The sequence below is a fragment of the Drosophila eugracilis genome, unplaced genomic scaffold (genome assembly GCF_018153835.1).
Source record: "Drosophila eugracilis isolate 14026-0451.02 unplaced genomic scaffold, ASM1815383v1 contig_2161, whole genome shotgun sequence".
Classification (NCBI taxonomy): domain Eukaryota; kingdom Metazoa; phylum Arthropoda; class Insecta; order Diptera; family Drosophilidae; genus Drosophila; species Drosophila eugracilis.
In genome coordinates, this window is record NW_024573046.1 from 105,826 (window position 1) to 116,043 (window position 10,218).

The 10,218-nt window shown below is 41.0% G+C and overlaps 1 protein-coding gene across 1 annotated transcript; it reads left to right on the top strand.

The window, feature by feature from the left end:
• The first annotated feature begins 2,667 nt into the window (after nucleotides 1-2,667).
• LOC108103197 (protein mab-21-like) lies at nucleotides 2,668-5,931 on the top strand. Its single transcript, XM_017208585.2, has 3 exons — nucleotides 2,668-2,873; nucleotides 3,329-3,882; nucleotides 4,475-5,931. The coding sequence occupies exons 1-3, from the start codon at nucleotides 2,671-2,673 to the stop codon at nucleotides 4,822-4,824; spliced, it is 1,107 nt and encodes a 368-aa protein (XP_017064074.1). The 5' UTR covers nucleotides 2,668-2,670; the 3' UTR covers nucleotides 4,825-5,931.
• The last annotated feature ends 4,287 nt before the right edge of the window (nucleotides 5,932-10,218 follow it).

Consider the following 10,218-nt stretch of genomic DNA (forward strand, 5'->3'; position numbering starts at 1 on the left):
GGTAACCGGACTTTAAGAACAGGCGGTCGGTTGGTCGGTCGGTCAGCCAGCGAGCGGGCAAAATAAACCGAACCAACCGAAAAAAAAAAAAGCGACGATTGCACATAAATTATATTCAAATTTCTTCGAGAGATCTAAGAGATATATAAAAATACGGGAAAAACACACACGGCACATGCACATGAATGGTCGGCGACCCCGACACCAACGATCCTTTCTGTGTGTGTTTCTGTTTTCCAACCCAAAAACCACAACTACAAAAAAAAAAAGTGTAGTTCTCCTTGTTATTGTAAAATATTTTTGTGTTGTTTAAATTTATGCAGATATGCGCCCATCTAGATAGGAGTACGAGTGCCACCTCCACTATCTGTTTACGTAGAAATCCAGCGCGCCAAAAATCAGCCAAGTTTCATGGAGCAGCACCTGGCATCGTCTGTCCCTTTTAGAGACCAATCCAATCGCATCCCATTCATTGGGGCTCCATTAAAATTCAGCTGACAGCTTCGATTCACGTCGCCAACAAATTGAAATGGGCTGAATACTATTTAGATACGGCTAGATCTTCTCAAACTGCCACTGATTGATGTCAATAAAGCTGAACAAAAGACTTAACAGGCACTAGAAGATACAGTGGTCATTGGGTAAGTGGCAAAGAAATCTAGATATATCTTCCTTTATATTTTAAAAATTAAAATGAAGACAATAAATATATTTAATAGATTCTGAAACCTAAAGGATTAATTTTGATAAACTTGTTATTAATAAAAAAAATAAATTTTGGTTAGTTTTAAAAACTTTTCTGCAAGTTAAATATTTTTAATGAACATTTCTTGTACGACAGCTTCAGCATTTCCCAGAAAACTAAGTACTATAGTACTATATATCTTCAGATACTTCCGTCACCATGAGATGCTTGACCCCTTTTTCCATTTCCATTTCCTTTTCTTTTTTTTTTGCGAAAAACTTGCTGGTCGTCAGCAATTGTGTTTGGTTTGTGTTTAGCCTCCACTCGAATTAGTGGCTGCGTCTGGGATTTGTCTAATTGGAGGAGGCGACGGGCGCTTTGATCTTGCCACATGTCCATCAAGTACACAATAAATATATATATCTGCTATATATATATGGTATATAAGACATACTATATATATATATAAAGGGGAGACGAAAACACGGAGGAAGTTGCTCGCTTGGAACTGCGAGGGCTGTCAGAAATTGCCAACTGGCACATTAATCCACGCGACATATTTATGAGTGTAAATGTATCTGTGTATCCGGGAGATATAAAGATATCGGCCGACGAACATGGACGAGGGTTGCTCGTGGCTCGTTGCCTTGCTCGCTGCTCTTTGCTAAATGAGTGCACATTTCAGATAAATTATTGCACACAACTTGTACGCGATGGCAGGCCAAAATGTATTTAACAAATTAAATTTACACACAGATACACACACACGCACACAGTGCAGACTTCAAAGAGGGCGCCGCAGCGTAACGGCCACTAAAATGGGCGGTCCCGTAGAGGACCAATGATATTGCGCCGCTCTCACAGATACACACAGCCAGTCAACCCCATAGATACTCACATACAGACACAAAACCAAAAGCAGAGAGTGAGAGAGCCAGTATTTGTTTTTCGTACACGGAGAAAAAAGAATTACTGAAATTTGTATACTATTTCATTAAATTTATGTTGAATTTTTATATTTTCTTACGGTAATAATATCAGTATTAAGATAGTTTACTATATCTTTCAAAGTGTCTACGATTTATGCAAGATACACCCATCTACTTTGCCATTTTCCAAATTTCCAAACATTTCAAAATCAATTTAAAATATTAATCCCAAAAGATTTCCCGCAGTGCATCTGGCAGATACGACAGATACGCTTTGCTGCGGCGGGTATCTCATCGATTTTTTAAGCGTCGGAATGCGTGGCACGAGACAGAGACCTCTGTCACGTGACAGCCCCGGCATGTATCTGTATCTTTGTATGCGACTGTGTCTGGATCCCATTCATGCCACCGAGATGGCGGATTCGTTAGATGCTAAGATACTTGAGCTAACACACTGGCATATTGAGATACTTCTCGTGCAGCCACGCAAAACTGCACTTTCAGCGCTTTTTATCTGCCGAAGCTGTAAATATCCGCGAGATTTACAACGCCAGCGAGCGTAGACTTCGATATCGTTAACAGTATCAGTATCTTTTGGCGGACTCTGACTCCGATTCGTACTCGGAATTGGCATCGTCGGTCTGGACATTGGCATCGGCATCGGTAACGGGGAGGGTATCATAGCTTTTAGCACAACGCATCTCATTCGGGTCGCGATTCGCCAATGCAGATACAGTATCTGCGGGCTTCAGCTGCATCAAAATCGGACGAGCCACAGAGTCCAGATACACATACTGGTCGGTCGTCCGGTACGGTCGTCGTGCTCCACTTGTGCCCATTGTTGCACTGCTGTCAACGTAACTCACAATTGAATTGTTCCTTTGTTCTGTCCCGGGCCAAAAAGCAACCGACCCGCTCCCGAATTTCGCATAATTGGCTGGCTTTTAAGTTGGCCGCCAGACCAAGTGTCGCCGGGAGAAAAGATACAGCTCAACAGAGATAGATATAGATATAGATACTGGAACGGTGAAGTGAGACTCAGACTTAGAATACGCTATGCTCGTGCCGCCGGACATGATGGCCGCCCAAACGCGCATGGTCTATCAGATGAACCGATTCTGCGCGGAGAGGGTTCAGGCCAGGATGTTTAAGACGGCCACTGCCATTCGTGAGATCTGTAAGATTGTCCAGGATATCCTCAAGGAAGTGGAGCTACAAGAACCGCGATTTATCTCCAGTCTGGTAGAATGTAATGGCAGGTAAAGATACTAAATAAAGTTTGATTACTTGATTACTTGATGTTTATATTAGCTCATGATATCGTAAAAACCAGCTAGGGCTATAAGCCAGGAGGTAGTGCTCAAACGATCAGATCTGTTTAGTGATCCAAACCACAGACCTTTCAACAAGTTATCTGCGTAATTCCAGTTTCCGGATGACTGTCAACGCGGCTCCTGCTCGCTCCACTAAATCCACTCCAAGCCAATCCTCGTCACTGCATTTCGATCATTACAACCAAAGTGCAGCGTCATTGTCAGTTAAATGTCAAGTCATGCTCATCGGGGCTTCCCCTTTTAAAACGACCTGCAATCGTATTCGTATCTGATTAGATTGGTTTTAACAAGAATATATATCTTTTATACTAATGAAAATCTATCAGATTTGACTTTACCTTCTAGTCTTAAAATATAAATATATTTATTACCCTTTCCAGATTCGAGGGCGTTGAGGTTATATCCCCGAATGAATTCGAGATAGTCCTGTATCTGAACCAAATGGGCGTCTTTAACTTTGTGGACGATGGCACTCTGCCGGGATGTGCTGTCTTAAAGCTAAGCGATGGCCGAAAGCGTTCCATGTCCCTGTGGGTGGAGTTCATCACGGCCAGTGGATATTTATCCTCCCGTAAGATTCGCGCCCGTTTCCAAACTCTGGTGGCCCAGGCCTGTGATAAGAGTGTCTATCGGGATATGGTCAAAATGGTGGGCGATACCAGTGAGGTAAAGTTGCGAATTCGAGAACGTTTCGTAGTCCAGATAACGCCCGCTTTCAAGTGCTCTGGGATTTGGCCAAGATCGGCGGCACACTGGCCGGTTCCCCATTTGCCCTGGCCACATCCCAATATCGTGGCGGAGGTCAAGACGGAGGGTTTCGACCTTTTGTCCAAGGAGAGCGTCGTCATGCAGAACAAGAACAATAATGCCGCCAGCATGGAGGGCGATGCCTGGGTACTAAGCTTCTTCGAGGCAGAAAATCGCCTCTTACAAGGTAAAAATCTAAGGGGAAACTCTCTTACACTTAAAGAAAAAGAAAGTTAAAATTTTAAATATGAATTTTAAAATGATTAAATACGAAATTGGAAGTTAGTCTGATAAAATTATTTTAAATTGTCGCTAAAAGTGGGAATTTTCTTGTTTTAAACTAATAAAGTTATTTTTTAGGATATTTTTTAAGAAAAACCTTCAAATAATAGACAAAAATCAATTTATTTTTGAGTGGAAGACTTTTTCTTTAAGGTTTTTTAAAGCTTATCAATGTAGGATTAAAATATATAAAAATTTCCAAAAATAAAATTTTGATAAATTTTTCAAAATTCTGTAAGGGGTACCCCTTGCCAAAAATGCAAAAATTTTTGAAAATTTTTTTCCTCCAAAATTTAAAATCTTTGAATACAGATCTCAAGTGGTCTTAATTACGGTCATAAAATGGTAATCCATTTGAGATTCTGACAATTTTCAGCTGAGTTACAAGCAAAAGATCGCGGAATTTCGAGGGTTTAAACGAAAATTTGTATTAAATATTTTTACTCACCTTCAAAGGATCAACACCAAATAACTGAGACTTAACTTACCTCTTATAGGAGGCTGTCGTCGTCGTTGCTTGAGCATGCTGAAGACCCTGAGGGACAGGCACATGGAACTCCCAGGCAATCCCATCAGTGCTTACCACCTGAAGAACCTTTTGCTTTACGAGTGCGAGAAACATCCGCGGGACTTTGAGTGGGACGAGAGCTGTATTGCGGACCGGATCAATGGGATCTTCTTGCAGCTGATCTCCTGCTTACAGTACCGTCGATGTCCACACTATTTCCTTCCGGGATTGGACATGTTCAAAGGGAAATCCCCCAGTGCTTTGGAGCAGGCAGCCAAACAGGTGTGGCGATTAACCCGCGAGCTCCTAACAAATGCCAATGCTTTTGAGAAGTTGTAAGGGGATATGGGTTGGGGTTTAAGGAATACGGTGGGTCGATATTGGTTAGGAATCATGCTTAGAACTAAATTTGGGAATAAACTGGAAAGGTTCTTTGGAGACTTTAGACCTTTTATCGTCTTAAATTTGTTTCCAAAGTAAAAGGAGAACTTTCTTGTTAGTCAAATCTTAACAAAACTCATAGAGCGATGGGCTTAATCCCTTTTTATCTTGACTTTAGTTTGTTTTCACTTATAAAGCCTTGATTTTGTATATTAGTTTTACTCTTTTATATTATAGTTATTATCTTTCAATATCACTAACTCTAACTTTTACTAATATTCACCCTAGTTAGTAACCATATTTATGAACAAAGTTCATAGAGGCAAACTACATATATTATTACCCAGTTTATGATTTTCTTAGTCAAACAAATATCGACCCATCTGACAAAGGGGGAGTGTGTGTCTGTGTGAGGTGCTAAGTCAGCCGGAGATGAAAGATAGCTCCTTGGCGGCCATTTTGTGCCATGTCCGTATGCCTGTGTTTGCGAGTGCGAAAGTGTTAATGCGGAGATGCGAGATAAGTCCACTCCCCATTCCCACTCGACTCGAGTTGAGATCTGAGATATACCATATATACCCATCCAGGCGTTCCGGCTAAGCCTCAAATATTGTTTTTAATAACTCGCCCCTCGGCGCTCACGACGCATCCTTTGTTTGCCTGGCGAACAATGGCTATGCCAATGGATTCCAAACTCCCGGATGGAACAGAAAATTGGGAAACCAAAAAAATGAGCATTTGTCCAGGCGGCGGCTTTCCTTTAACACGGAGCCACTCAACGTATACGATTGTTTCACAGTTTGCAGATCCTAGATCAAAGCAAAACGAAACACAAAAAAAACTAAAACCGAGAGAGAGAGAGAGAGAGATTCCATTGATCGTTCCAAGTCCAACTTTACATTGTTTTTTTACTACTTATATATATATACATATGTCGATGTCTATTATGGGATGCCTAACATTTACCACGATTATCCACAGTTTGTTTTAAGTACAACATAATCCTAGATTGCTTAAGTAAAAATGGAAATGCTTGAATAAATTCAAGAAGAGCCAAAGGCAACACTCCATTGATTGTTTAGTTTTTTTAAAGAGGGAAATCTGTCATTATCTTTGGGATAAAAAGAAGTATTCAAATTGTTTTTAAGATATATATATGAAAACTTGAAGAGAATACTTTAAATTTTTGCCAGGTGGAAGAAGTTTTGTATTTTAGACATTAAGTTTAAGTTTGAAAACTGATCAGGTCTGATATATTCAAATTGATTCTACAAACAGATGCCATCTCCCAGAGTTTCAAGAATTCAACATGGAAGATCCTCTGGAAGACCAAATGACAAGTCCAAAGTCTCCAAAGGATCTCCTTCGATCTCATTAGTCCCTTTAGCGAGTGAGTTAATGTTATGATTATTGGCAGTGCCGAATATTTATTTGCAATCGGCAAAGTATCTGGATCTCAGCTCTGTATCTGGGCCAGGATCGGGATCGGTATATCGAGAACTGAAGCTGGGAAGATGCAGCTGCTGCTGCTGTTGCAGCGACAACTGAGCATCACTTTTATTACCCTTATTTATGGTTATTCTCTGGCGGGGGCTGGATGCCAAAACCAAGTGGTTTGGCTGCTTTGTTCTGCGGTTCTTTTGTCTCCACTCCCCACCTTTTATTTATTTTCACTTTTTTCTCTTTTTATTTTATATATACTTATTTGCCGGAACGAAAACTTTCAGCGAATGTAATCGATATTTTCTTCGACAAAAGGTGTCTTTAAATTTGGGGAGTACGACGACGGTTCAGCGGTACAGCGGGAAAAATAATCAGCGTCAGCACAAAGAGGCGGCTGGCTGGCTGGTCCAAGGATATAGAATATAATGCGTTGGCCAAAAATAACAAATTATGCCATGGCACGCAGGGATCATGTTACGTGGCCCTCCATCACTGGAAGTAACCCCTATGGGTGGGTGGTTTTGGTCCTGGGAAAACCATCATCAGGTGACCGAATCCATAGCCGAATGCGAATCCTCATCCGCGACTAGGATGCGCACTTGGCCGCCAGCGAAAGGGACACGTGGCGCGTCCTTGTTTTTCTTGGTTTGGGTGGAAAATGGTTTTTTGTGGAAAATTCAGAAGCAGCCAGCAGTGGCCCCGCATCGATAAGGCACGATTCTCATTTCTCTGCTGACAAATGGTATTTGAAATGCTATTAAACGGGGAGACCAGCTATATCAGAGTACCAGTATCCGTGACGCCGCAACACCTGCCCCATTCACATACCCATTCCCAGAGTTCCATTCCTAAAATCATCCCAAATACCAGTTACCAATACCAAACCCAATCCGAAGAAGCCTTTTCATTTGGCTTGGGCTGTCACAACTTTGGCAAAGCCACAAAAAATATTGTCGCCTTTCGCTCTTTGATTTGAGCTTCTATGTGAATACCCTGGAATGTTAGGGGTATGCTCCTTACAAGGATTTTAAGAGCAAACCTGGATAAGTTCTAGTTAAGGATTCTGCTGGAGATATCATCTAGTAGATGGGAAAAGTCGTCTCTCATCTGAAGGATACAGAAAAACTTACTTTTGCTTTAAAACATGAATAGAAAATGATTTATCAAGGAAACTTCTTAATAAATAATAACTATTTTAGTAAGAAAAAAAACTAAAAAATTATAAGAATTCCTAAAAAACAATAATAACCTGATATATCCTTAACAAAAGGATGTCTAGGATATCCCAAGTACGACTATCTCCACTCAGACTTCTCTTATTTTGTGTTTTGCTTTTCCTGTTGACATTTATACGCACCCGCCCTCCAGTTTTCGTAGCTCCTGACTTCTCAAGTCCCTCTCTGCCGAAATCCTGCCACGCCCTCAGGCGATACGTGGGCGGTGACAGGAGACTTGCGATGGCGTCCTGTTATTGTCCTGGCTACCAGTCTCTTTGCTGGTTCTGCTTCTGTTTTTAGAGTTCGGTTTTCTGGCTTTGTCGCATGGCTTTGTCGAAGGACATTTCTTTGTCTTAATTGTTTTACTAATGATATTTAAATTAGTGGTCTAAGTGACCGCGGGCGGTTTTCTGCCACCACCCCCCATTATCCATTATCCTTTTCTTCGTTCTTTTGTTTTTTTTTGTTTGTTTGTTTGTTTGTTGTTTTGCATTTTGACATTTCATTTGTTTAGATCTTTCAACGAGGGTTGACAATCCAGTTAGGGAAGTTAAATGGGGGAAATGCCAGTAAAAGAGTTGCTTTTATGGCAGTTTTAGGTTATAAACAACCTGCCTATTAGTTAGTATAACAAACTACTTAAAACTTAATCAGATTCTCTTGCTATAATTTATATTTTTGCTTTTCATCTTCTAGCAACGGCTGGCATAATTATGTCGTCATTATCAAAAACACGTGGTGCAATTTACCAAGCTGACAAAAGGAGACGCGACTTGTACTCCTGCAGAGCTAAGAAATGGATTGGATGCGGAAAATGCTGGGGTGTAGAGGGAGGGGTAGCGGAGAAAACTCGTCGCACACGCCACGAATTATGAATATCAGAAAAATGCACAAGATGAATGGCACAGGAAAATGCCAGCGGGATGGAGAGATCTGAAAAGACAAAACGGGAGTGGGAAATTAGTTTTCCACGCATCGCCAGCAAAGACAATGGAGCGCAGGAAAAAAGCAGAGGGGAAAAATTGTTCGTAGAGCATAGAGCGGGGGGATTGTAGAACCTAAGGCGGCACCTACACGTGATAATTTAGAGCAGATTGTCGCCTCCCAAACTCCAGATAGATAGGAAGAAGAAGAAAAAATCTATATAAGATATATCCGTCGGGTAGGTGGGGGGTGTGTGGAACACTTTAGAGCCATCGTATTTTTGGATGGACATTTGCATTCAATTACGGCAGCTGTGAGCCGGCCCTGATTTATATTTATGCACGCGTCTCTGACGGCCCATAAAGGAAACCCCAAAATGCGCCACAGCGGGGGAAAAACTCAGGGGGATTTTCCCCTTTTCCCCCTGTATATATATATAAAAAAAAAAAATAAAAAAGAGTTTGGCGCTGCCTGCGCTCAATCATAATTATGTGATTTGTTTGCGACGCCGGCGCGGCCGACTAATTAAACGGCGAAATGACAGAGTGGGTGGGTGGATCTATATAGCCTATGGAAAGGGTGAAAAAAAAAAAAAACTGGAAAAGAGTATGGGGGAAATGTTGACGTATTGTCGCTGATGTTGCCCCGCTGAAATTATGACATTTTGATTTCAGCCCGAGCCCCATTTGATGTCCCTCAGCCGGCGCACTCGTCTGATTTATGCCTCCTCCAAAATCCAGGGGAAAATGTGAGGAAAATCATAAAAAAAAAAAGTAAGATAGAAAAGGAGTGTTAGAAGGAATCAGGCGGGTGCCAAGGTGAAGACTAATTAAGAGGCGGAATGGCTAACGGATTGCAGCTGCATTTTACAGTTAAAAAAACAAAAGAGGGGAGGCACTTAGGCTGTATGTCTCCTCCCTCTCTGCTGTAATTCCCATGACATTTGGGACATTCGGTGGCCAAGATCGAAGGGTTATCCCAAATCGATTAACATTATTAATGAATGCATATCATGGGAATAAGTGGGTACAGCAGAAGGTTGTGGTGAGGGGCTTGGGGTTACAGGTGGAACAAGGAAAGTCAAAACACGAAAAGGTTTTCAAACAATTTCAATTCTCAGAAACGAATGAAATGAACTCCAGCGAAACATTGTCAACATGATTATCAACTGTCTCCCTCTTTCGTTCTATCTCGCTCTCTGCCTCTGTCTCTGTCTCTGTCAGCATATTTATGGGCCAGGTTCATTTTGAGGTTGAGTTTGGAGCCGAAATGCACTGAGAAAAAAAGGTTATTTAAGAAGCGAATCAAAACAGATGATAAAGAAAGCTTTTTGGATTAAGATTTCGATTGATTTATTTTGAAGGAAATTATAAAGAATTTTGAATAAAATTAAATGAAATTTTCTAAGATTTTAGTTACATCTTTCAAAGTTCTAAGAGATCAGATTTTCAGATCAGTTTTTAATGTAACAAAGCTATCAAATTTCTTACCGTGTAGTAACTGAGGCTTTGGGGCTGCCCGGAGAGCATTGGAATGTCCAAATGTTCGATCATAAAACAAAGACACAGCCGCAGAAACAGAAACAGCAACAGAAACAAAAACCGAAACTTAACTCAAACTCAAAACTGAAACTGAAACAGAGAGACAAAACCCGAAACGAAAAGTCGAAATCGAGACGGCAGCGAACGAGGTTGAAAACGAGTCGAATCAATGCAGATAATATCAATTATATGTAAAAGATACACATGCATGCGATAGATACATTTGC

Coding starts and splice junctions, on each gene's coding strand:
- LOC108103197 (XM_017208585.2), top strand. CDS start 2,671: ATGCTCGTGCCGCCGGACATGATGGCCGCCCAAACGCGCATGGTCTAT. Junction 2,874..3,328: donor CTGGTAGAATGTAATGGCAG/GTAAAGATACTA, acceptor TACCCTTTCCAG/ATTCGAGGGCGTTGAGGTTA. Junction 3,883..4,474: donor AGAAAATCGCCTCTTACAAG/GTAAAAATCTAA, acceptor TACCTCTTATAG/GAGGCTGTCGTCGTCGTTGC.